Below are 26,360 nucleotides of genomic sequence, written 5' to 3'. Positions count from 1 at the left end.
GAACACAAATTGCCCTGGAACACTGCTGACAATTCTCTTAAAAATACTAGAAATCCATGTGACTGTGGGGTGTAAAAGTGAATTTTAACTCATTTTTCAGGGTTTCCGGCCTTCGGCCGGGAGGGAATACCCCCTCCCGGACCCTCCCCACGACGACCGCTTTGTGGTCATGGCAGCTGCCAAGCCGCCTACTTTTTCATTCTGGCCCCCTACTTCAAAACTTAATGAAACCCCTGTCAAATGTAATGTTAAATACTATGTGTGGATAACAATAATTCTATCGTTTCTTCAGTTTCTTCGCGGCTTTTAATGGCGGACATTTCTTGGACAGCTGTCGGCACTTCTGCTCTCATCAGCCCTCTTCATTCTCGACAAGGTTTGGATATATCTATATTGCAATCGCTGTCTTCTGTACCTGATTCTTTGAGATAATCATGATGATCATCAATACGATAATGAAAAGTGCCCCTGCCGCTATCACTTTATTATTGCGAAGGATATTTTTACACCATCGAGGCAGTAAAGACGGGTGATTTGGGGTTTCACGTAAATTGACATCTGTTGTGTGTGTCATGCATGCACGCCAAGTGTAAATCTTCACTTTAGATCTCGAATCTAACACGGTAAACCTGGCTATTTTGTCTTCACGAAATTTGTCACCCTCATCATCAAGGAACTTTCTCATCTGTGTGCATGTCTCTCTCTGAACCAATTCAGCACGGTCTTCGGTAACGACGGGCAATACATCTCCAATTAGTCTGATACCAAGCTTATCTGAAACAGAAGAATACTTTAATGTATTGAAATGGCATAGGTACGTCTTTAACAAACAATTATAATATAACTATTCTTTCACTTTCACACCCCTTGTACTAGCGTTTTTGTCATGTACATGTATGTGAAATCAGAGTCATCATAAAGACGGAATATATTGCTCACCTAGCTCCGTTCTGACATAGCTCGTTGTCTTGTCTCGCTCGTCGTATACCTTTACAAAGCATTTGTCGCAATGACACAACAGAAGCAGTCTATCAAAGTTGACCGCTGTATCACGGTATTCAAATCGCCACGTACATGATTGGAGTCTATCATAGGTGAGTCTGAAAACCATTGTATTGCAATTGCCATGAACTTGATTCGTTGCTATCGCGGGCTGCAAATGGCGACGAAGATGATAGAGGTATATCACTGACGTCAAACCTTTCCATGTTATCTGATGACAGCTGCTTTTTGATTTCGAAGAGAGTAAATGCTGCAGGAACACTCACGATGTTTCAAGTCACTGAAAGTGCAAACCGCCATGTTTTACATTTTCAACAGGATTATATATGTTTGGCAGAAAGAGAAACTCTTACATAATATTCACCTGTAATATGTCGACAGAGAAACTAAAGCGTGATCCCATAAAAATAAAACAAACAACGCCAACGACTTGCACAGCAGCACTTATGTTACTGAGGTTGAGCTTTGCAAAGGTTTACGAAATCCGTCACTTACCGATACCTTCCATGGTTATAAATGAATCAGATGGCGATATTCTTACGATGCTCCGTAATTTAATACTATGCAACCGACGTCTGAGAACCAGAGGACAGTTTCTATAAGATTTGTAAAAATGCGGTATCTTTCCTGTTTACCCATAATGCCAATGGCGAATCACGGATTGGAGCATATCGGGGGCGCACTACAACTGGGTTATTAATCATATTAAGTGTTGTTGTCACCCAGAACCTTACTGCAGACATTGGCAAACATGTCAAGTAATACATGCCAATTTGCTGATAAATTATTTATGTATGATCTATTGACATTCTTGATTATGTTGATAAGGGGTGGACCATTTGATATCCTGGGGGGCGGAGGGTCTGGAAGATTTGAGAGGTTGCATTTTTTTCGTACCTGATCCACTGTGCAATTTTTTTTTCACTCTCTGATTACTGGTAACTTTTTTCTCGCACTCCTCATTTGGTTTACTTTTTTTCCAACAACAATTGTACAGTCCTCTACTGTGTGCGGAGTAAATTGTTGCACATTAGATAATCCGTTGGAACACAATACTTGTACCTATATTTACCATTTATCATTTATCAGTTGGAACAAAATACTTATATATATATTTAGAGAGGGGTTCCAACTTTCGAAAACGGGGTGACCCCCCTGAGCGTGACAAAGGTAAAACAAGAGGTGGAATATAAATTCAATACTTTAGTATATATATATATATATAATATATATATATATATATATATATATATATATATATATATATATATATATATATATTTATATATATATATACATATACATATATATATACATATATATGTATATATATTAAACATTCAGGCATTCTGTGTTTTAATGCAATTGTTGTCATGTCAGTTGAAGATATGGAACTTTAAAGTGTCAAGTCTGAAGTTTCAACATAGTATTTTGAATGAGCTGTGAATGTATTCCACACTTTCTATGCATAACCAAATGTCCAGAACTGTTATAAGAAAAATGTGACTGTGAGATATCAGTACATGTGCTTTCTAATACTGAATTCTCATCAAGAAAACAGAAAAGTATCATGAACTTGTCATGCTTTTAATATGAACTGAAGATTTCATAATAATTAGTACACTTGGCAAAACAGACTTTTAATTTACAGACATCAAGATATTTCTGACATATATCTCTGATATCTTTAAGTACTGCGCCCGAGGGAGTGTTGAAAAATATTAAACATCCAGATATCTCTGATATATAGCATATATATAATATATATATATATATATATATATATATATATATATATATATATATATATATATATATATATATATTCAAAAGTAGTTAAACAGTTTAAATTCACTCGGATGGAAATAAATACAGCAATGATGTAAAGTAACGTCATGCAAGTGCAAGCAATAGATCATTATGGGTTCTCTATGATTGTGCCAATGAATGATGAAGATATGACATCAGCAGGATTAGTTTATAACAATTAATATACAGCAAAGAAATAACATCATCAAAATCTCCTAGGTGTTCATCAGTTATTTACCAAGGCGACTGTTTCGGGGATTTGAAAACAATACAGTCAACTGCCTTGGCTCCCAAAGCGGTACTGATCAGGTACCACAACACCTTAAGTTATTCTGAGTCTGATGTTATATATGATGTCTTTCGGTGTTGCATTGAATTTTTCAAAAAGTTGAGGATGTCTTAACATAGCTTTATGAAACTGTCTGATGATTTTATGTTTTGTCCTCCTTGAGACAACATCCTGTTGTACAGGCTGGCAACTTTTGGAAGAAAATCTTCTATTAGAAGTGTTGCACGAGCAATGCGGAGATATTCTGACAATACAGTGCCATAAAAATGTACGAAGGGATGTTACTTTCGCGATCTGGCATTCACACTATAGAAAACCTGAAATCATCGAGCTTGTCAAAGAGTTATAGATGAATATTCCATCTACTATAGATATGTCCAATTCAAGAAATGTAGCATGTGTCCATTATGCTCACACTTCAACGTGAGCTCTGCAGGATATTTGCTCGTATGATCTACAAAACTCTCCACCATCATTTAGAAGACATATGTCATCGATAAATCGTGCGCATCCATGAAATTTCCGAGCACGAGCAATATCGGTATGAATTAGTTTTTACATGAATCTATACTCATGCCTGTGTAGATATAAATTTGCCCAAATTGTGCTGGATCAACACCTATAGGAATGCCTGTGTTTTGTGCAAGGAGTCTGTTGCCTATCTGGAAATAGCTTGCAACTATGAGATGTTCTATAGCAGACTTTAGTGAAGTCTGAGAAAAAAATACTATATATATATATATATATATATATATATATATATATATATATGTATATATTATATTATATATAAATATATATATTATATATATATATATATATATATATATATATATATATATATATATATATATATATGATATATAAAAGTCATGCGGCTGAAGGGCATTCTGAAAAATATGTTTGATATGTTAAAGTAATGCGCCCGAAGGGCGCCCTGAATTATGTTAAACATACAGATATCTCTGATATATATATGTCTGATATATTAAAGTGTCGGGCGTGGAGGAGGCTCTGAAAAATATGTCTTATTATTATTAAAGTTATGCGCCCGAAGAGCGCATGGTAAAATGCAACTGAATGATGAATCTGTGGCTCCCCAAATGTATTTGCCAAAGAACATGTATTTGGCCAAAGAACCATTGTGTATTTGACACAGTCTTCAGTTTGCGCCCGAAGGGCGCTCTGAAAATAAAAAAATGTGTTCCAGAAAGTAACTTTTGATGGATTTTTTCCTTTTACCTTAGTGTGCCAACTTTTTTTTCCTAAGCCCCTCTGGCTGAATTTTTTTTATTGACATTCGCTTGGAATATTTTTTTTGGAAAATCTTCCAGACCCCGCAGGATATCAAATGGTCCACCCCTAATATCCTTGCAAATTTTATCGTGGTCGGACGACCGTCACCAAAGTATAGCGCCCTCTCGTTTAGCTCAAACAAGAAAACGATGGAAACCCTTTGTGCAAATTGGCCATATACAGTAGTCCAGCAGAGAGATACTGAAAGTTAAGATTATTTGTTTATTGTAATTGGTGAAGCAGAGTAACCCCGAATTAAATTTCAATGACAAAATTTAATTCCAACTGAGATAGAAACTCGAAAGGTAATGTTTATGAAGACATCATTTAAGTTGCTCCACTTTTGTACTGCATCCAGTCAGGTAGTAAGTCCAACCTCATCGACAATGGCCCATTTCTTTTTTACCTTTTGGAAAACCATTTTAGACTTTTTCATTGCTCATGAAGAAAACCTGAGGCATTTTGCACCCACATATTCTAATTCCATCAGTGACCATTTTCTGTTTCATTACGTCATGTCTGAAGCTTTGTTGAAACATATTTAATTTAAGCGGCGACACGAAGACTATATAGTGCGTAATCATTTGTTCATACTTTTGCTTACAGCCACGTATAAAACATACTTCATGCACTTGCAGTTTCAGACATATATATATATACTTCAGATTACAAAATTCACGTCAATTCAATTGTAATACGATCGAAGGTTACCGGTAGGACCTAAAGTTTCACATGTCTTTCAAGTAAAAGGCTATTATATATTCGAAGCCCGGGGGGGGGGGGGGGTTACTCCCATAGATGGCTATACGGGGAGGGTCCGCGCGAAAGGGGTCGTTTTTTTGCACTGTTTGGTATCAGAAAGGGTATACTTTTCACGAGGTGTTGGTATGAGAAAGGGTCCGGTTTTAAACACAAACTGACATTTGTTAAAAAATCATGCTGTCAACACTGGAAACCCATGTATCTACATCCCAGATCTACCATCAATATTTCCGATCTGTCGGTTTGACTGTTGGTACCCCTGGTACGCAAGGCGAGTGAGTCGTATCTGTATACGTATGGTATTGTATGGTATCAGATAGCTGTGGAAACGCAGCTATCTGTTGCGGGGTAGCGTGAGTTGCTATGGGGGTCAAAGTCAACCCGCCACTCACTAGCAACTCACGCTACCCCGCCAAGAGATAGCTGCGTTTCCACAACTAGGTATCAGAAAGGGTAGTTTTTTTTGCTCAAAACTGGTATCACAACAGTTTGGGTTTCCATGTTCGTGCGGAGCCCCCCCCCCCCCGTACTATTAGCCATGGAGTTACCCCGGGATCCGAAGAGGTATCTGACCTCGTTGGCCTTAAAATAATGTATGTATGCACAACACATTTACGGTAGTCAGCCGTTGGATTGTGAAATGAACTCTTGTAATCATACAGTTTTCTCTAACAAACAGCTGAACGCTTATTTGCTATTTGGCCGAGAGTTCAACTTGCTATGGTTTTTATATAATACTTATATAAATATGAGTCACTTGTTGTTTGTCAATAAGCTTTTACAAGTAGCGCTCTATCTGTAACGACTGTCATTACACCAAATGATGACCTTACATAGACCAACTCCCATGATCAGTCGACTATACAGATTCAAAATATCAACACAAGTTTTTCAAGTCAATGAGGAAATAGTTTCTCTTCCATTTTGTCACCTGCCATGTCAGACCAGTACGACGTCAGCTTGATTGTATATCAACGGTCAAAGGTCATACATGTCAGCAGTAAACAAGCGTAAATGTCTCTAAATAAAATAGTTCACAGTTCAAAGTTCAGTTTATTGCTTTTCAAGGGAAGTTACAGACGACTACAAAACACAGCAGTTTATAATGTGAACCGCCCTAATATATTCGTAGACGAACTACGAACATCTAGTAGACAGTTTTAGCTTTTATTTTTTAGCAGGATTCGACCCACCATCGACACATTTTTGGCTGGGTAAATTTTGTGAAACATCTGTCCGGGTAATTTTGACTTGCGTCACTTTTTCGTGTCAAATTTAGTTCGTCGATTCTCTAAATAATGGTAATGTCTGTGTCTAGGTATTCCCATCCTGTCGATATTGTCAAAGTTACTATAAATGTCTTTCTTTAGACAGAGATTATTCTCTATCTACTTTACTAGCTGTTTGAAAAGTCTACTCATCTTGTTCGTTACAGCGACAACATGTAACACCTCTTCTCGTCACTGCAACAGGCTAATACGAGATAAGGAAGTAGCGGAGGGGACATTTTACTGCCCAGGCACATCAGGATAAACTACTACTACTACTACTACTACTAATTTTTACGGGTGATTCCACCACAGGAATTTCTACAAAACACGTGCAATTTTACTTAGATGCCAAATAGATCTTCAACTTTAAGAGCACAAATGTGCACAATTATACATTATCTGTAAACCAGTCTTAGTTGTTTATCTGGTCTCAGAATTTCAGTTAATGCGTCTCTCGTGTATAAGATGAATATCGTGCAACTCACGATTAAACTGCGTTATGAAAGGTGTTTCGAAGAAGTGTGACTTTCTTTTACCGCTGTTTATTTTATAATGACGTTATTCTATCCTCAAATGGACGATAAGGCAATGAGTTTTACGCCTAGAATCCTTCACCACAGCTATTACTACAGCCAGTGCTCAAAAATTTCTACTTGCCCAAGATATCTTATGACAGTATATTTTCGCGTAAAGCAACTGTCTGTGCAATGTTTTTAGCCCTTGGTTGATTTAGACTTGACAAGCACTCTGAACAGTAAAGAGTCAGAAGATGTGTATTATGCTCATGGAATAGGATGAAATATGGATACAGACCTAGACATACAACCGCAGTCAGTCGATAAGTAGTGATCATAGAATGAAAATTGAAGGTAGTCTCTTTGGAAGCAGACACATTGTTTCGCATATCGAATTTTCAGAGGAAAAAATATTAATGAAATCGCTGTGGGCTGGAAATTGAAACGCCGAGGAAATGTCAGAGCTCAATTTAGGGTTAGGGATTGATGTATGGATAGCGAATCAGTCAGACCTATGCCAGGAATGATAAGTAACCTTTTTGTAGAAAGCGAAAACATGTATTTTCTGCCTCCAACTCTCACCATGGAGCATGAACTAAGACTTCGAGATATAGAAGAGAAAATACGATTCATAGTTTGAAAGGAATGACATGCGGGGAACTTTCAATTTTCACCAGTTTAATTACAAATTCCTCGTTAGTCTTTACTCTGCTACATTATTGGTACACGAAAATAAACACTCAGGGCGTAAAACAACAAGGTACAATTTTACATTATTATATTATACTAGTATTGCACACTATGTTCGGTACCATTGGCATAAACGAACCATTCATGAAGTCACAAAATCCATATTTTTTGTAATTTTCTCACAGGAAATTACTTTATGATCCATTGTTGTGATTATTAGCTGACACGATATGCGCTTTTGCACTCGTGTGACCAGTGTGTTACTTGGAAGAAGTGAAATGTGCTTTTCCATGCGGAATTGATATAATGCGTGATAAGCATTTCATAAACCTACATATCATCACATGACCTCTTATTAGCCTAATGAAGTATTGGATAATCCTAGACTGCATAACTGTAAGGCAAGCAGCCCTGCATGCATGTTTTTATCATGCAAGTCATTATCATTCACCTGTCCATTGAAAAAACGGAATGGTTCATCCTCAGGTGCGAATGAACGAAAGTACTCTAACTGACCTTTAAAAGTGGATTAGCTTATCTATATTGCACAGTGGATTTTCAGTTCTGTTTGTTGATGCCTATGCTATAGTAAATTCATCTTTTAAAATAACACAAAAAAATTGAAAATGTACTAATTTTCAAATAACTTTATCTTGTAAAAGATCATTTTTGTAAATCCAATGACAGCGTTTATCGTCGATGACTAAATTAGATTCTTTTCTCTCTGATTAAGGCTTGGGAGGAAATTTTGATCGCTTAGTTTTTTCCAACGATTGAAATAAATTGATCAATTATGAGACATTCCACATATACAAGGACCAGACAGGTTGAAACGTCAGTGATGTTATCGAATCTTGTGTAAATTTGAAAGAAAAACTGCATCACTCAAGTGATACCAACGGACCCGACTTTTAAATCTTCATTGCCGTTTGAATTTGTTCTGTCGCTGATTAATATAGTCTGATTTAATTAAACACTGCGTCTCCGTTTACCAAATGATCCTTGTAGAGGCAATGTGTTATATTATCACACCTGCCAATACATATAATACCTGCAGCTCTGTGTCTAATATTCTCCGACAGAAGTTGATACTTGGGTGCCATTTTCGTACTCAGGAAGCTGACTTGTAAAGACGTGAGTTACAACATCCGATTATTATCATTATTACCATTTGCGCTGATAATGATTATGATGATCACTAATATAACAATGACAACTGCAGCGATAAAATATCGCCTTTTTATACCGCGAACGATATTTTGAGGGGTCTTGGCCTTACAGTGGGGAGGGTGGAGGCTTCTGGTACATTTACATCTGTCTTGTGTGTCATGCATGCATGCCAAGTGTAAATCTTCAGTTTGACTTTGAATCTAACTTGTTAAACCTCACTATTTTGTCTTCGCGAAAATTACAATCTTCATCATCAAGAAACTCTTCATCTTTGTGCACGTCTCTCTCTGAACCAATTCAGCATGTTTTCTTCAACGACGGGTAAAATATCTCCAATCAGCCTGACACCAAGCATATCTGAAATAGAAACAAATGTTAGTATTTTTGTATAACATAATGTGTTTTCACGAAAATTCTAGCGTAATTCTTCACGTTCACGTCCCATACTTGAGTTTTTCCCAAACATGTATGTTGGAAGAGTTTAATTATTCACGCTGAATTTCACTCACCTAGTTCTGTTCTTGCTCGATTCGTTATCTTGGCCCGTTCCTCGTATACCTTGACAAAACATTTATCACAGTGACAAAATAGGAGCAGTCTGTCAAAAGTGATAGCTGTATCATGATAAACCATGCGCCATGGCCATGTCGACGATGGCGTTGGTATATCTCCCACGTCAAACTTTGCCAGACTTTGAGATGACAGCTGCCTTTCAATTTCAGATTTGATACGATCATTCCAATGGCTACAAAGTTGAATGGCAGGCATCTTTACGTTGCTGTAGTTGGATACCGGGATTCTGTGTTGCCTTGAGAATCGAAATTGAATGGGACGTACTTTTTGACAGTATACGCTCCAGCATTGTTAGTGTTTCTATTATCGTCCCTTTCGTTTGCCAACGTTGGATGTTTATCCATGACTTTGTTGATCATCTTTCCATATTTATTCCCAAGGACAAGTATGTTTGAATCTTTCTTAGCTTCTGGAACGAATATAATTTCATCAAAGTATTGTCTGATAGTTTGTCGTTGTGTCTCGTTGAAAGACTGGAACAGAGAGAAGCAGACTCCTTTCTCTGCAAGGCTATATGCAACAGGATCGTTAAATTTCCATAATGTTTCCCACGTACTGGCCAGTAATTGGTCTTCTGGGAGATTTTTGGAGTGTTCATCGCCATATATGATAACTAATATAGATCCTTAAAAATCAAAAAGAAGAAACTTAAATGAACATCAACAAAAGAGTCAACGGGTATAAACATGGTAATCGGAATAATGTGTTCACGTTCATTATAACATATTGACATCAACAAGAATGTCCTTCTGTTGTTTAGATGGTAAAAAATTTCTTGCTTGATATAATGATTATCGATGGCATTGTCCAATTTTGCATTTGAGAATGCATCTCGTAATTTGAAGTGAAACAAATTTTGAATTTCAACAGAAAGCGATAAAAATAAATTCGATGTAATATTTACCAGGCGGTTTTGACATAGCTTGTAATTTCTTCAACTCATTCCAGTGATCGACATTGTCATCTCTTCTTTCCGGTGTAATCAGTGTCCTTGTCTGTCTCGCGTCGATCACTACCATTGAGGTATTTCCGATCCCATCGTAGTCTTGCTGTGTCCAACTCAGTTCGTGACTTTGAATATCTATCTTACGTGGATCAAGATCTGAATTTTGAAGTATTTCGATGACTTTATCCCTAGCCCCTTTGAAGGATTCTAGTTTGGTGAAAACCCGTAATACCTGCTTGGGTTTGACGTCTGGCATTTCTAAAACAAAAAGTTAAGAAAAGTCTTCATAGTACTGACAAATACAATTTAGAGAGTCCCGAGCCACTCTTCATGGATTTTCAAGCATCTCCTTTTATCGCGTATCAACGTTCCTCACCGTATTCATTTTGAAATGTATCGCCATATTCTCTTCGTCAAGGTTACCTGTGTGCGTTTAATTTTCACTCAATAATTACTGAATTGAAGTCGGGACAAGTCAACTATATGTGGCATATTGCAAATAATGTGATATAACGCAAGGCTAACATCTAGTGTTATACCATATGTAGAGAGGGGGTTGAGAGTATGTGTTTTATTTTATCAGAAAACGTTAAAATAACATAAAAATCGGTCACATATATCACTATTTCTCTCCCCAATTCTTTCAGTTACTTGTGTTTCAGAATATATCCAACAAATATAAACAATCTCACATTATGAAACTTACATGATTAAGACAACATTTCCATGAATAAATTAATAAATTATCATCAGAATTGTCCATCAACATTTAGCAGAGATAAGATAATGTACTGAAGACATAGCTCAGTTATGAGATGATGATGAGATTATGAACCGATTTAACAAAGTTTACGACCGGTTTTGGAAAGATTGTAGGTATAAGTGATTTCTTTTTTAAAGCAATGCCTAACTTTTCTCATGGACGACTCGTTGGAATGACGAGATACTTGGTAGTAAAAATGAAAGTCAATACATAACTCTAAACAGGGGGAGCATGATGGAAAATGCTATCCTAGGCATATGGTGACAGATTACTCACTCTAAAACTTGAGAGTAGAAAAATAATTTACCTCAACACCCCGAAATAAAGTAAAAATAATGGTGCAAAGAGCTAAATTTCCTGAAAAGGGTATCAATAATTAATATCGATCATGATACTTTTAGCAGCGGCCTATACAAATAATACGAGATATGTTTCAGTTGACCCCTTGTGAAAGTAGTTATTCTTAATTCATGTGAGTACCCCCTTACTCACTTGAAGCAACATACTTTAGTGTCTTGACATTGTTTGACATATGAAGTGTGCATGGGCTGGTATTTATTCAATAATTTATCATGTAGTAGTGGATTGAAACGCAGTGTGAGGTTTGTATACTGCAAAATCATGTAGTATGGGAGGGGATCCCTTTAGGGGACACCGAAATCTTGTGCTATAAGAAACCTGATAAGTTGTATGAATGAAAATATTGATACTTTCACTTTCGTTTCATTCTATACAGAAATATGCTACCTAAAATTATATAAAAAAAATTACATAATGTAGCACACTTTGAAGAGCCAAGAAGGGCGAAAATAAAATTTGTTAACATCCCCATTTTCTACACTCACCCCAGAAATCCAGTGGTTCTTCCCTTAATTTAAAGGAAAACAATTGTCTCTCTTATATGTTGGCGACACACGACTTAAATTGGCAAGTGAAATATATTCAGTCATGAAATGATGTAAAGTGTCAGACGGAATGTCTAACATCCAACAAAACGTCTCAAACTTAAATTCACCCGTGTTGTTGTTATCATTTTACCTTTATCTCAGTATAGGGTCACCATACCGACTGTCTGTATGTTGTCTGGTCGATATGGCAGGCCAAAATTCACCCTTTTCCCTTTGCGGCATGCTTTCGACCAGGTTTCTAAATATTGCATGACAATAAAAGTCTCATGTTGCCTTTTGTGTTTGTTAATAGTCATATTTGTGATTGATAGCTGAGGTAACGCGGTAGAGATTTGACAAAGATACAGCAGAAACTATGATGCTTGCGTGGCAATTGATCTGCGAGACAAACATTGCTAGTACAAAGCGCACTTCCTGGTAATATTTGACAACATATTTTCCTCTCACTTGGTGTCATATTTTTCGGAAATATTACTCACCGATACTTTCCATGGTTATCTGCAAGTGTGATCCAGTTATCTTTGTATTGTACTGTTTTCTGATAGACGGGAATCAGGCACAGCCGATCTGACAATACAATCAAGAACGGCACAGCATTCCGGCTATCGATAACGCAGTTTGTTTACCCACAATTCCGGAAGCTTGTTTGTGCATATGTTGGGGGCGCACTTACAACAGACGTCGAACTGAGGGTATTCGAATTCTTCACATGAACGACAGAAAGAATAATGACAATTCTTAAAAAGATGATTGATTTCATGTCAAATATCTAAGAAGGAAGATCATGACGATTGTCTCTTAAAACGTCAGTAGAATGAACTCCGGTTAAACACGGTCGTATGTCTCTCAGTTTTAGAATATTCCCGAAAATTGTTGCTGCGCACAAAGGAATAGTTTTTCACAGTATCACAATAGTGCACTTCGTCAAGGGCAGGAATAGTCGACAACTTTATATAGATGTTCAAAGATGCAAACGAAGGATCGGCTTAATTGCAAGAAATTAACATCGATGATTGTGAAAGACTGGGAGTTTCATGAAGTCAGGTTGAGTTTTAGGGAATCATGTGATGTTGGGGAAGCTGAAGGAAGTTGTACAAAAAGTAAACTTTTGTTGCTAAGGCGCTTGGGATTAAGTTTACCCTTGAACTTTTTCTGGCGGAGAAAAAGCACTTTTTTATATTTAAGAAACAGCCTTTTCACAAATAAGTTTGTACTTGAATACCTAATTTCGAAATGGATAAAGGAATAGAAAATGCACTTAGTTTACTACACATGGAAAAAGGTGTTACGAAACATTCACGAGTTGCGGGTGTTCTAGGGTACATGCTTCAATATAATCAGACTCAAAATCAGAATCGTACAGGTCATGAAATTGTTGGTTTTAGTTTACTGCTTTCTGATCAGTGGTTTAAACCGAAGCATCTCACACCATCACCGATTCGGCTATCTGTACTGCTTTCCCTTTTTATAAGTTGGACAGGTGAATGTGCATCAGCCATGATCCACTACCCGTCTTCACAACGTGAACAGACTTAGGTCACTGGCCGATTTGGGCTGACAAATATTACTCCTTTCTCAGTTTTGTTTTAGGTCGTCAAACAACAAGTCTTGTACCTCACTCGGGCAAATAATTGTTTTTGGGTCAAGTACGTAATTTGTGAAAATGATCTCACCAACTAAAGATTAAAATGCTCTCATCGTTTTTTTCTTATCTTTAATAATTTAGTTTTTCTAAATCAATTCATTTTCATTCGTATGGTATTACATTTGATGTCGTTCATACAGCAATTTTCTATTTTCAATGCCTTTAAATCATTACTTTCAAGTTTTCTAATGTGTACTGCCGTAGTTATTCCTCTCTCATCGTCTCCATAGGATTAAAGTCTCAATGAAGGAAAATCATGTCTTGTGATGAACGTATTCACCAAAATACACTTAAAATATGTAGGAGTTTAAAACCAAAACATGTCATGTACTTCAATCCGACTGCAGTGTGGTGTTGGGGATTGCAAAGCTTTGTGGCGCTGTAGCTTGACAACACTATGAGTAGAATTTTTCTCTTTATGTTAAGGCTAAGTAATGTACAGGAGATTAAACAGCCCTGAAAAATAGGAAAATTTAGTGAACAGCCGGTCAATTTCGCCGGCAGCCAGCAAAAATAAATAAGATACAATTAATATTCATCGTCACTTTCCCTGGAAATAACCTTGGAAATCCAACTGAATCTAAAGGAACAATTTTAGTACTACTCACTAAATGAAGTGCATATGTATTACGAATCAATCCTCTTTTAGATTTGATAGCAAAGCATTACCACTGACACCAGCATTATTGCAATTGTAACACAGAATATCTACATTTATCTTATGTAGTGGATAATTTTTAACCAGTATGTTGACTCTCAACAGATTCAATATAGTGCTTGACCAAATATTCCTCTGTAATGGGCAGCTCATGAAACCACTGAAGTCAAAGTCTCTCCCTACTGCAGGGATATTTTCCTCATACAGAATTGACACTCACTGACGTTTTCGACGATGCACAAGATATTACTGTGCTAAACGCTCTCCAATTATTCCCTTAAAGCACTGTTCAAACACTTCATTCTAAACTTTAGCGGGGAGATGTTATTTGTCTAATTTTCTATTTCGATAAAAGCCTCGTAAAAGCATACGTGACTTGTTACCACATGCCATGTCAGGCCAGTATGACGTCAGCCTCTAACGCTTAGTCAAAGGTCATACATATTTGCAGCAATCGATATCTTCGTAACAATAAATTATTTTGTTTTACACCGAAAGCGATAAAGTTCAGTGGCAAATATGTAGCACAGAAATTTGCGTCTTTACTATTACAAAGTGTGATTTCCGCGAATTTTCTGCATTAGAACATTAAAAACTCTTGACGCCTTTTGACCCGGCACTGCCACAAACAATTCTACAGTTTGGTCGTTAGGTCATCATCTACAAAGCCGACATTCATGAGTGTTTCTGGTCGATGCTTGTTTGGCTATTTATAAAGTTGAGCGAACTTTGCACAACTCACATGTCGTTGCGAAACTGGATACAGAAAACAACCAGAATACTGTCATTGAATTTTTATTTGGAGTAAAATTCACATCCATCTAATGTAACAGCAAAGAGCTTTAAGTACATGGTAATTAAATAAAAATATTGCAATGTCGACTGAAAGAGAACAGTGCCGAAAATAAACAAAAACAGGGAGACATAGTTGTGTGTGCCGTTAAATATTTGAAGCCGACTCGAATGTCTTATAAACAGTACACTACCATAAACATGTGTGCAATCGCTGTCTGCAGAAGGTCACTGCAGAATGTCACTGCATGAGATTTATGATCATAATATGGTGGTTTTGATGTTTTTCGCACGAGTAAATTTACATGTACATCGGCAAATAATTTGACTGTTTGAAAAAAGGTATCAAAATGTGACCATTCTAAAATTAGTTGAGAAGTTGAACAATTACACCTTTATAAAAGCACTTTCATTAAAACGGAGGTATAATATTAACCGCAAAAGTTGATGAAACTTCCATAATATTTGATCTTAAACATAAGTACTTAATCAGCCAAATCAAATAATATACATGGATGAACATTCAAAAATGTAAGTGGACATGGTGCAGAGCGACACTACAATATTAATAGTCTGATCACAAGCATTTCCAATTAAAACAAGTTTCGTTAAGCCTTGATATACCAATTATCTCTGTTTAAAATGATTTTACAAGGAATGTATAATCTCTGGTTGTATACTTGTCCCATGCAAAGAGATTGCCATTCTGTAGGACATGGTCCCCTTGAAACATAAGAACATAATGTGTGATTCTTATAAGTTAATTAAACTTGTGCATGGAAATCTAGATATGTGAAAATATGGTAACATTTGTCAATAACAGCTGTTATCTTCACAAGTGAAATGTCTTACAAGTACATGTTGTATAGTCGGAATATAATTCATATAACATCCGGGTTGAACTTAAATAACACTATGGGTCACAACTTATTTTCTTTAGTTATTGAACGATATGTATATGATTTTGTTCAGAAGATTTCTGAGCATCGATTGTAAGATTCTAAGAAGGCGTCATCGTATCAATTCTGGTTAGCAATTGTAATTCTGAAGAGAAATGATAAATAGCAAATTGATTCTATGCATGCAGCTCTTAATTAACTCTGCTTACACTGCGGAAAAGGTTGGAAGAAATACACAAAATGAGTATTCGTCCTCTGCACCTTGCCTAGCAGTAAAGCTCCACGCCTTGTCATGGGGTCACTGGTTCCAAAGGTTGACAGAATGGAAGAAGGAAATTCATCAAGTAATTAACTTCCATTATAGCTGTCTAATAAGTAACCGGTAAACTCGTAAATTTTGACATTTTGAAACTTTTACAAGATCTTCACTGTAGAATACCTCGAATATGATTTGAAACAAGTGTAATAGTCAACTGGTCAGTTTACAAATGACCTAATGACTTGACTGATCCTGATATTATATATAGAGCTGATTATAAAGTCGTACTTCATCACATTGTTGTGTTTGTGGTGTCGTTTGATGGCAATGTTGTCACTGAACCATTTGTTGGTAAAATGCTTGTACCATTTTCTGCAGTTGTTAAGTTGGTAGGTAGGGTTGTGTTTGCAAAGCTCGTTGTGTTTGGTGCTAGAGTTGTCATCGGTGTCGATGCCCCTTCTTCACGTGATACAATAATTGATATCACGAGTACAATCAAGAAAAGCAGTATCACTGCGATGAAGAGCATGATCCATTTGCGGTACTTCAGCATGAACTTCTTCACTTCTTTCCACCTACTCTTCTTAACTGATTGGCAAGCAGTTAAAATTGATGCCTGCAATAATGATTTCGCATCCATCTCATTCTCTTTCAGTCTCCTTTGCTTAATTTTAACTCTTTCTTCATTGATGTAGCGCCAGGCTTCGTCTTTTACACGATCAGCTTGGTCATCACTCACTACAGGTATTACGACATTCTCTACATCAAAAGCTTCTCCTTCTGCAAATACAGTATTGCAATACTAAGTGTGTTGTAAGATGATGCAGTTTTTGAATTACATAGTGCAATTTTTAAATTACATACTGTATCATATGTTATTAACATTCGAAGACTGCATTTTAACACGATTGCAACTAATTTGGGATAATTGGATTTTCATATTTTTCAAATTTCTCAAAAGTGCTAGGTGCCATACAGCTGAATGTTGCAATAGCAAATTACTCGTAAAACAAGCGTGTAGAATAAAAAGAAAAGCATATGAGATTACATTTGTAGATTATATCGACATTACTTCACCATGCAATTATCCCAAATTAGTTCCAATCGTGTTATTTGCGATTACACTATAACTTTTGTAGGCACAAAATTGCTGTCGATGACAGTGTCAGTAGTGAAATTCTAGGATTTTTCATTGCTGAGTGATACATTAATCGTAGCAGATGCAGCAAGTATTGTCGTAATGATGCTGATACATAAGTTATCACAAGATACACTTACTTAACACTGCCTTGACTCATCTTTGTGACGTATCAATGTCTTGTAGCATTCGAAGCAGTGACATGACAGTATGGCGTTGTCGTAAGGAGGCCTCTTTGTCTTGCTGGGTGTGGTACCATATCTGGTGGTGTTCAGATTCTGCAATTGACTCGCCAACGCAATTTGAAAGTCAGTGCTCTCACATACCTTTACTTCATCGAGGGATGTATTGAAATCTATCTGAAATGTCGGTGCTTCATTGATTGGGAAGGAGAAGTAACCATACTGGGTTTCATCTTCTGATTCATCTGTTGGCAATGTCTTGTAGAATGGGTTGTCACTGAACAGGTACGAAACCTGTTCCCTGCCTTTCTTTCCAAGAACAATTGTGCTAGCATCGACTCTGTCATCATGGATTTTAGGTACCCACTGGATATACTGACGCAACATTCTTCTTGCTTCTTGTTGAGGTCTTTATAGATGCTGAAACATCGTCCTCGCGTTGCAAGATCATGGGCTGTAGTATCATTGAACTCCCAAGATTGTAACCAGTGTTTAGCCAAATGTTCCAAATCGCCGAGGTCTTGCGAATGTTCGTCACCATATATCACTATCAAGATGGACCCTGTAATGATAGGAATGAAAAATCAATTGCACTAGAATATTTTTGACTGCGAACGGGTGCGTTGAACAATCACTTGGAAATGTCTCAAATTCAGATTAATCAATCGAAGAAATCTTTTAGGGATTGTGACATTTGTAAATCTACTCCTATTTCTGTTCAGCCATTGTTGAAAGTGGTGAGGTGGAAGTGTTGTCTATTCATTAGCTGTTGATAAGTAATTTAAGATCGTAAACATTTGTAGGCAATACTGCGCCATGCATCATTTTATGGTAGCAGATCGTTTTCTGTTTGCGCCCCACGGCTATGGAATAGGCTTCCACCAGAAATCTGGTGTTTTAATAATATTACTACTTTTAAATCTCATGTAAAAACACGTCACTTTTGGAAAAAGCTTTTAATGCAATTTTCAAACTGTGCTTCTTTTTTATAAAAGTGAATGTTATTTTATAAATGTGTACTGCACCTTGAGATGTCATTTACAAGTAGTGCCAACCGCCTGGCGCTACACAGCCAACACAACAGAAAAAGCCGGTGCACGGCTCATGGGCTATAATTCAATAATTACAGCTGAAACCGGCATTTGGAGTAATGCACAGTGCTCTTGTACTCTTGTCTGGCTACTACATAGAAGAGATGGTGGCTGTGTACGCCTGAGTTAGATTTAATTTCACGCCAGGCGCGTAGAAGTGGGTAGGTAATTTTCAGCTCTTCTTTAGAAGTAGATCGTGCTGGGGTCCTATTGTATTTGTTTCACATGAAATTACAAGCGACAGAGAATACCAGCTAGAAGCAGGCGAAGTTGTAGCAAAACTGGCCGACATGAATACCCCACCCAAACTTATGGAAGATCCTCACAATGTGGTCAATATCAAGAAAGATGATTTCAATTTTGCAGAAAATTGAAAAGAAATGTTTAAAAACTTTCTTAGCAATATCAAGTTCTCAACATTATATTGTGAACGGTCTTCCGCTGTGCTTTAATATTAGACTTGCTATCACAGCAGGGCGCGTCGCGCGACATGTGTCAAAATATGACTTACACATAATAACTTAAAGGGGGGGGGGGTCGGGCTGTCCTGAATCGTCTCAGGTCGACTCCGGTCGACTCTGGTTTTCCGGTTAGCCGCGAGGCTGACGCATCGAGCTTGCATGCTGAAGCACAAAACCTTGACCGTGCCGAAAATGAAAAATATTCAGCTGATTTTTATTCACAGGTGGCGATAAGTTTGAGCTTGCAATTAACGCTAATCTTTACTTTGTCCGTTGAATAAAAGTATATGTCCCATATTGGTTTAGTAACTCATAGCTTTCTTTCAGAAATCTCTCTCTACCGGGTTTATATCCTCTCTGCTCAAATATTTGATTTCTGTGCAGCTTCTTAACCTTCCGAGAATAGTGTTTACCTTTGGGCGATGTCTCTTTTTCAAGCTTTACCAGTTCCTCGACGTGATCTACATTTCTGTCCCCTCTCTCCGGTGTGATTAAAGTTCTGGTTTGTCTTGCGTCGATGACCACAACCACTGATAACATGAGGTTTTCTGAGCCCTTTTGATAATCCTTGTAGAGTAACACTTCGACATCGCTATCCTTCAACACGGTCTTTAGTAGGTCACGAACTTCATTTGCAGCTGTCTTGAAGGATTCAAGTTTCGTGAAGACAGCAACTATGTAGATAAGAAAACGTGACAGCCCGTCATGCTTTAAATGAATGTCATCAAGTGTACCGATTTGACATAGAGATGTCACAAAAACAAAAAAAACCCAAAACCAAACATACAAATAAACAAACAAAAAGCAGAGGGCAATGTGCCTGTATTTGACTGTTTGCACGTTTATGTACATGTATTAGTGTGTGTACGCGCAAACGAGAATGTGTTTATATGATTCTTTTCTAAATCAATGCATCCATAAATAAATTGTTATGCATTTAATAAATATAATATTAAACAAGTAAAATTGATAAGCGTAAAAATGAGACTGAAACACGATAATAATGGAGCCACAGACACAGACGTCAATTGTACCTAAGTGTTTATTATTTGACATAAATTTGAAGTACTGTCTGTAATGCCAATGGTCAAATTTTCAAATTGCTTTGCCATAAACTAGTTGGTAAATGTACCAGCGTAGCAAACACTCACCGAATTTATTATGAATTACATGCCACAAGGTACATTATTTATATGAAGATATTCACGACAGTCATACAACACAGCTTGTATTTTGTCCATAGGATAATTTCTCAAAGTAGAAATATTAAGTTCACATTCTCGAAAACTATAAATGCTGGCTTCGGGCAACACAAACCTAGAGATGTTAAGATGTTTTGACTGATGATAGTCAGTGTACTAGTGTGATAAAGAGTTACTCGCACATACACAGTCGATAGGAATCCATGGTCTGCATTGGAGCATTATGACCCTGACAATTACATGCATGGGCGATTTCAAGTCCCTGTTAGGAAATTCTATGGTATTTTTGCGAAATGTATTACGTTACATATCATGATCTGGGTGCAGTGCTGCATCCAATCGTGACCATGCTCAAATACTAGAATTCGTGTGTGTATAATGATTTGTCAATGTCTGAGTGGTTTACTATAAACTTGAAAATGACTCACCATGTTGTGATCGTGCCCTATTGGCAGTGACATCGGGGGCAATAGATGCCCGATGAAAATACTGACGTAACATTTCTTCTTGCTTCTCGTTAAAGTCTTTATCGATGCTGAAACATCGTCCTTCCTCTGCAAGATCACAGGCTCTAGTATCTCTCAGGCTATCAACTTCGGATCGCCAAGATTCTAACCAGTGTTTAGCCACATGCCTATCTTTGTTTAGATTTAATGAATGTTTCGAATCGCCATATATCACCATCAATAAAGACCCTGTAATATGATAGCAATGAAGGATCAATTGCACAACATTATCTTTGACCGGGAACATGTGTGTATCACAACCTCTTGGAAATATTTCAAATGCAGATCAAATCAATTGAAGGAAATGTTTAAGGATTTTAAGGCATTTATTAAATCTACACACATTTCTGCGTAGCCATTGTTAAAGGTGGAAGCATTGTCAGTTCATTAAGTGCTGATCAATAGTGCAATAGTAGCTTCGTACATATGCCAGACGAACATATTTCCGGATGAAACTATGCCAGACGAACATATTTCCGGATGAAACTTGTGTGTCACATTTGTAGTTCAATGTTATGGTTTTGGTTATTGTTGCGCATCAGCCGTGTGTTTTTTTTGAAGGGAGAGAAACTTATTTGCCGGATAATAAACCGTAATCTGTTTCTCTGTACATCAAAAGTGTAATTTTGTTTAGAAGACTGATCTTTGAGTGTAGAAAAAATATTAACGGTTTTATCATTTAAGTTTTTGCTCAGTGTGATACCCTAAATAAAGTGCATTTATTTAGGGACTTTTGTAATCCTTGATATGTGAAAGTTAAATACAGCTCTATGGTATGTTATAGTTATGGTATATTTATTTTATTATGGTAATCACCATGACTCGTGTTCAGGGATAGGAACGTGAAACGCCATTTTGCTAATAAAGGTTTGAAGCGATTATAACGAACATAAAGGTTGGCTTAATACATTGGTAGAGAAAAGATTTGAAGATCATTCAGTGTGCAAGGCTGACGCATCGAGCTTGCATGTATATATACTAAAGCTTACCCGGCTCGCATCCGAAAGTAATAGCAAGCCCTTATCACATTCAATATATTCAGCTGATTTTTATTCACAACTGGAAATCGAGTTGAAATGAACGTTGATCTGTACTACGTTCGTTGAGTAAAAGTATACATCCCGTATTTTCTAGTAACTTTCAGAAAATCTCAAGCTACGAGGTTTGTATTCTCTAGTTTCAAATATTTGATATCCGTGGAGGTGCTTAACCTCCAGAGTTTGTCAATTACCGTTGGTGATGTCTCTTTTTCAAGCTTTGCCAACTCCTCCACGTGATCTTCATACGGAGTGATTGGTTTTTGTTCGTCAGCGATATTTGTTTGTCTTGCGTCGATGACCACCACCACAGATAACAGAAGGTTGTTTGAGCCCTTTTGATAGTCCTTGTAGGGTATAACTTCAACACCACTGTTCTTACACACTGTTGTAAGTAGCTTAAGAACTTCATCGGCAGCAGACTTGGAGGATTCGAGTTTGAAGTAGATAGCAACTGTGTAGATATGAAACATGGTCGTTCATTATGCTTTACACGAATGCCATCAAAGTACCGTTTAGACAGACAATGAACATGTGCCTCTTTTTGTGTGTACCCACACGAACGAGTGCGTGTTTGTGTGATTCATTTTAATTTTATTTCATTCACTTCACTAAATCAATGCATTCATAAAATGACTTTAATGCACTAAATAATACAATATAGAACAGTTGAAAATTGACAAGACTAATAAAATGGTAGTTAAAAGTCAGACAATAAATAACGTACCTGTATACATTACAATGCAGCCGTGCAACAACGCGAAGGAATACAAAGAGCGGCAAGAAAATTCGAATCCAGTAAAATTAGCATCACAAAACGAAAAAAGGCAACTAAGGACAGCGCACTCACTTTACCGAAATAAAACTACTAACTTCACCGCCCATTTACAAGATCCGCCTTCGTAAAGTGAACACAATGATTAATCAATGTATGAGTAGTTCACAATGGACGTGAAAATGTCTCACCTTGTAATGATCGTGCCTTAGTTTCCATTTCTAAGTTTACAGATTCTTGACCAACACTGTAATGCATCTGGAGTTTTGACGATGGAAGTGAGCGAGTAACACTGGTTTCTGGTGAATACAGACCAGAACAGTCTCTCGTAAACCTAAACAACGTCAGTCGTTCTCGTCAGCGTCTAGAACAAGATGTCACACCCGATAGACGGATCAGCCTATTCCCTATTCTGACGCTGGCTGCGCTGTGCTTATGAATGGGCAAGTACCAGGTCGAGAATTGGACCGGAAACGGAATACTTGATGTTTGGAAGCGTTCGTTTATTTGTTGTTCACCTTTGCCAAATGAAAATCTTGTACTTGATAGACACTTCGGTGTGACTCAAGCGTCTCAGTGGCCACCTGCATTCGACAAAAACATTGTTTTACCCATGTGTCTCAAAACCGATTCCATCTGACAGCATATATTGTATCATGTTTTACCTACCTAGAGTGTTGCCCTAGTTCATTAAATTCGGCACCTCTGTTGTGTGGTCTATCCAAAGACTAAAATTAGTCTGTTCTTTCTATCTATTATGTTATCTTCACAACATTTGTGTGCTGCACAAGACCCTAAACGTATGGAGCTATCCTGTATGATCCCTGAAGATGACACGTACTATACTACGCATTTACAAGATCCTGATTCGCAAAGTGTCCATAACTTTATCACTGGCAGAGTAGGTTACCATGAACTTAAGAACGACTTTCGTTGTTGTGATCATGCTTAGTGGTCATTTTAAGCTGATAAAAACTTGGTCCGCTCTGTCATGGGTCACAATTTTAGCTCTGCATGTAAATAGTGATTTCTGCACTGACCAGAGCCGTCTTTCTGATAGAAGATCTAGACAACGATTCAATTGTTCTTGTCTGAGTTGAGAACAGGAAGGTATGTCCACTAAATGTCTGTAGCAATTATCCTAGATTAGCCTTGTGAATTTGTTAATTATTTTATATTTGAATTGGCATTATTAAAATGGGACTTCGCTGACGATTTTTATCTCAATACATTATATTCATGCCAATTTTCATTAATTATTTCTATTATTTATAGTCTATTGAACGAAAAAATCAATAAATCCCATAGAAACACATATCTTACTTAAGTTAGGGTAATTACAAAGCTACAAACACGGCCACAGCACCAAAATGAGAGTGGAAATTAAAAAAAAACCACACCCCTAAACCCCACCCCCCAAAAAAACCCTACTACACAGCTATCTATAAAAGATACGAAGATAGGAGTTGCAGGTCATGTTCTTTGAAAATAGTTATAATATATAATGTGCACTCCGCATTATAGGCCATAACTCTAAGAAAAGTGATTTCTAGCTGTCATCTCGTAACTATAAGAAGGTAATGCAAATTATTTGTGCTCTGAGGGAGGTTTTGGCTTGGGCAACAATTTAGCTAGCCTAGGACTCCCAGGTGTGCAGGAACGTATACAGCGGGCTGATCTTAGGTCATATTTAGTTATCCGGGAAACTTCCTTGTTCACTTCACCGTAATGTGTGCAAAGTTACATTCCTGCTCTTATCAAAGTCGATGGAAGAGTAAACATCCGAAAGTCTAACTAATCAAGTAGATTGACTTGAATTTATAGTCAGAGTTAGTTTTTCGGATATTTACTGACATTACCTCATCACAAGGTATTGTAGCAATTGCGCTACGGACTGTCATGCATCTTCCGAAAGCTCTCTGTTGATATGCAAACTACAGTTCCTAAAGTACGCAACTTATAATCAACACCATCTTGAAGAGAGATACTGAATTCCCTGTGCATATAAATCTTGTTATAAAGGGATACTGACCTTCATCACAATATTTTTTTCCTTTAAATGTTACTCTTCAGGTGTTTGCGTTTTCAATTTTGAAAGTAGTATAGTACTTAACTTTCCACCAGATATCGGTAAACGTAGATTGAATGTCTTTATTTCAAAGATAGCGCAATGTATACATATCCGTCAATTGAGAGTGGATAGCAAGGCAAGAAACAACATTGTCTAATGAAGACTACGAAATTACTCCAACAACTCTGGTCGAGTTTGTGACCATAAATGAAATATAACAAAATATAATGTTATTTGGGTTGAATCGTCATACGCTCCAAATATAAATTTAAAATTGACTTCTGAGAATCGTAGGAGATAGAGCATCAGTAACTGTTAAAGTAATAGTGTGATACATTCCTGCATACACGCGTCTATGATTACAACAAGGTTACTGGCTGAGAATACCTCTTCTATAACGTCATATGGTATGATATGGCACAGTGTTCGAGACACAGTGCAGTCTCCTGTAGATCTTATCGAGCAGATTTTTAAATTAGCAATAATGTAATCATCTTATCTTCGAAACATAACCATGAATGTTGTAGTGTTATACACCTGATTGTAACGCTCAAGAAGTAATAAGGCACAATCTTTCAATAATTGATGATGTAATCACAAATAACAGGCATTTCCAATCAAATTACTATTTTGATAATAGATATATCAAATCTGCCCAGCGTTTACAATTACATGATATCACAGGACGAGTAAGCACACTTTTAGCTTCTACACTTTTCCTGCCCGAGGTGTTTACTATTCAGTTGTTACAGTAATAATTGAAGCATATGTTCATCGTTATCATCATACTGTGTTTTCCCTACATTATATTGAAAAGTCTGAATAAAATTGAGATATTACATATTGAAACAATGTGCTGAAACTTGTTGATAGCGGCTTTAAAATAACTAATGAAAAGTCCCATAAGTATAGTTGAAAAGTCATAAAACACTCCTTTCGGCACTCAATTAAACTATATGTATGAGTACTTACATTTACTCCCTTTTTAGCTCACGTGTGTAAACACGTGGGCTAATGTCATAGCGATGTCTGTCTGTCTGTCCGTGTGTGTGTGTGTGTGTGTGTGTGTGTGTGTGTGTGTGTGTGTGTGTTCTGTTACACGATAACTCAAAAACGCCTGAACGGATTCAAGTCAGATTTGATACACAGGTACCATATGCTACTTGCAAGAACTGATTAGATTTTGGTAAGTGTGGCTTGCATATTAAAGAGGCACTCCCACTTGGTAACATTTTTAAAACACATTTTTTTAATGCTAACGGTCGATATTTGACATGGCGACTGCGCGCGGATCGCGAGATATCGATAAAAACATGTCCTCAAAAAAGTTAAAGTTTGAATTCCGGTGGCCCACCTGAATTCAGCTTCCGAACATAGAACGTTCGGCACTGGGGCCATTGTCAACTAAGCTATGGAGTACGAGTCTACGCTGACGCTGCTGTACGCCACAGCAGTACCACTCTCGTCGGTGAGCGGTCATGTCCCATGGGAGAAAGCCGAGTCCTACTGACTCGGCAAAAAAAACCGAAAAAACAAAGTTTGCTGATTCCACCAGAATTCGCATAGGTGACTAGCACAGATAGGTGCGGTTGATACATAGTATGCATAGTGGCCGCCGCGTGGTATGCGCGCATACCACACGCGGCGGCC

The 26,360-nt window shown here is 37.2% G+C and overlaps 2 protein-coding genes and 1 long non-coding RNA gene across 4 annotated transcripts; all 3 read right to left on the bottom strand.

Moving 5' to 3' along the window:
• Window positions 1-545: 545 nt before the first annotated feature.
• Window positions 546-12,638, bottom strand: LOC139115452 (uncharacterized). Of its 2 annotated transcripts, none has more exons than XM_070677562.1 (4): window positions 12,474-12,616; window positions 10,282-10,581; window positions 9,650-10,002; window positions 546-774 (listed from the first exon to the last, which is right to left on the bottom strand). In XM_070677562.1, exons 1-4 carry the CDS (start codon window positions 12,484-12,486, stop codon window positions 754-756), a joined length of 687 nt encoding a protein of 228 aa, XP_070533663.1. In that variant the 5' UTR covers window positions 12,487-12,616; the 3' UTR covers window positions 546-753. The 2 variants fall into 2 exon arrangements, with proteins under 2 accessions (XP_070533663.1, XP_070533662.1); XM_070677561.1 differs by lacking the exon at window positions 546-774 and adding an exon at window positions 6,075-9,161 and having other exon boundaries at window positions 9,314-10,002; window positions 12,474-12,638.
• A 3,881-nt stretch (window positions 12,639-16,519) lies between these two features.
• On the bottom strand, window positions 16,520-19,795 carry LOC139115451 (uncharacterized). The gene is made up of 3 exons (XR_011548127.1): window positions 19,533-19,795; window positions 17,526-18,129; window positions 16,520-17,027 (listed from the first exon to the last, which is right to left on the bottom strand). It is a non-coding gene; the product is annotated as an uncharacterized lncRNA (long non-coding RNA).
• Window positions 19,796-21,156: 1,361 nt separating this feature from the next.
• LOC139115450 (uncharacterized) lies at window positions 21,157-23,085 on the bottom strand. The gene is made up of 2 exons (XM_070677559.1): window positions 22,831-23,085; window positions 21,157-22,318 (listed from the first exon to the last, which is right to left on the bottom strand). The coding sequence occupies exons 1-2, from the start codon at window positions 22,895-22,897 to the stop codon at window positions 21,978-21,980; spliced, it is 408 nt and encodes a 135-aa protein (XP_070533660.1). The 5' UTR covers window positions 22,898-23,085; the 3' UTR covers window positions 21,157-21,977.
• Between the last annotated feature and the right edge of the window lie 3,275 nt (window positions 23,086-26,360).

The sequence above is a fragment of the Ptychodera flava genome, chromosome 17 (assembly GCF_041260155.1).
Source record: "Ptychodera flava strain L36383 chromosome 17, AS_Pfla_20210202, whole genome shotgun sequence".
Classification (NCBI taxonomy): Eukaryota; Metazoa; Hemichordata; class Enteropneusta; family Ptychoderidae; genus Ptychodera; species Ptychodera flava.
This window is presented reverse-complemented; position numbering and strand designations above follow the sequence as displayed.

Bases quoted from the DNA above. Each gene is read 5' to 3' on its own strand.
- LOC139115452 (XM_070677561.1), bottom strand. The intron at 10,003-10,281 runs GTAAATATTACA...TTGATTTTTAAG, and splicing joins AGCTATGTCAAAACCGCCTG to GATCTATATTAGTTATCATA.
- LOC139115450 (XM_070677559.1), bottom strand. From the start codon at position 22,897: ATGCATTACAGTGTTGGTCAAGAATCTGTAAACTTAGAAATGGAAACT. The intron at 22,319-22,830 runs GTGAGACATTTT...ATATCTACACAG, and splicing joins TAAGGCACGATCATTACAAG to TTGCTATCTACTTCAAACTC.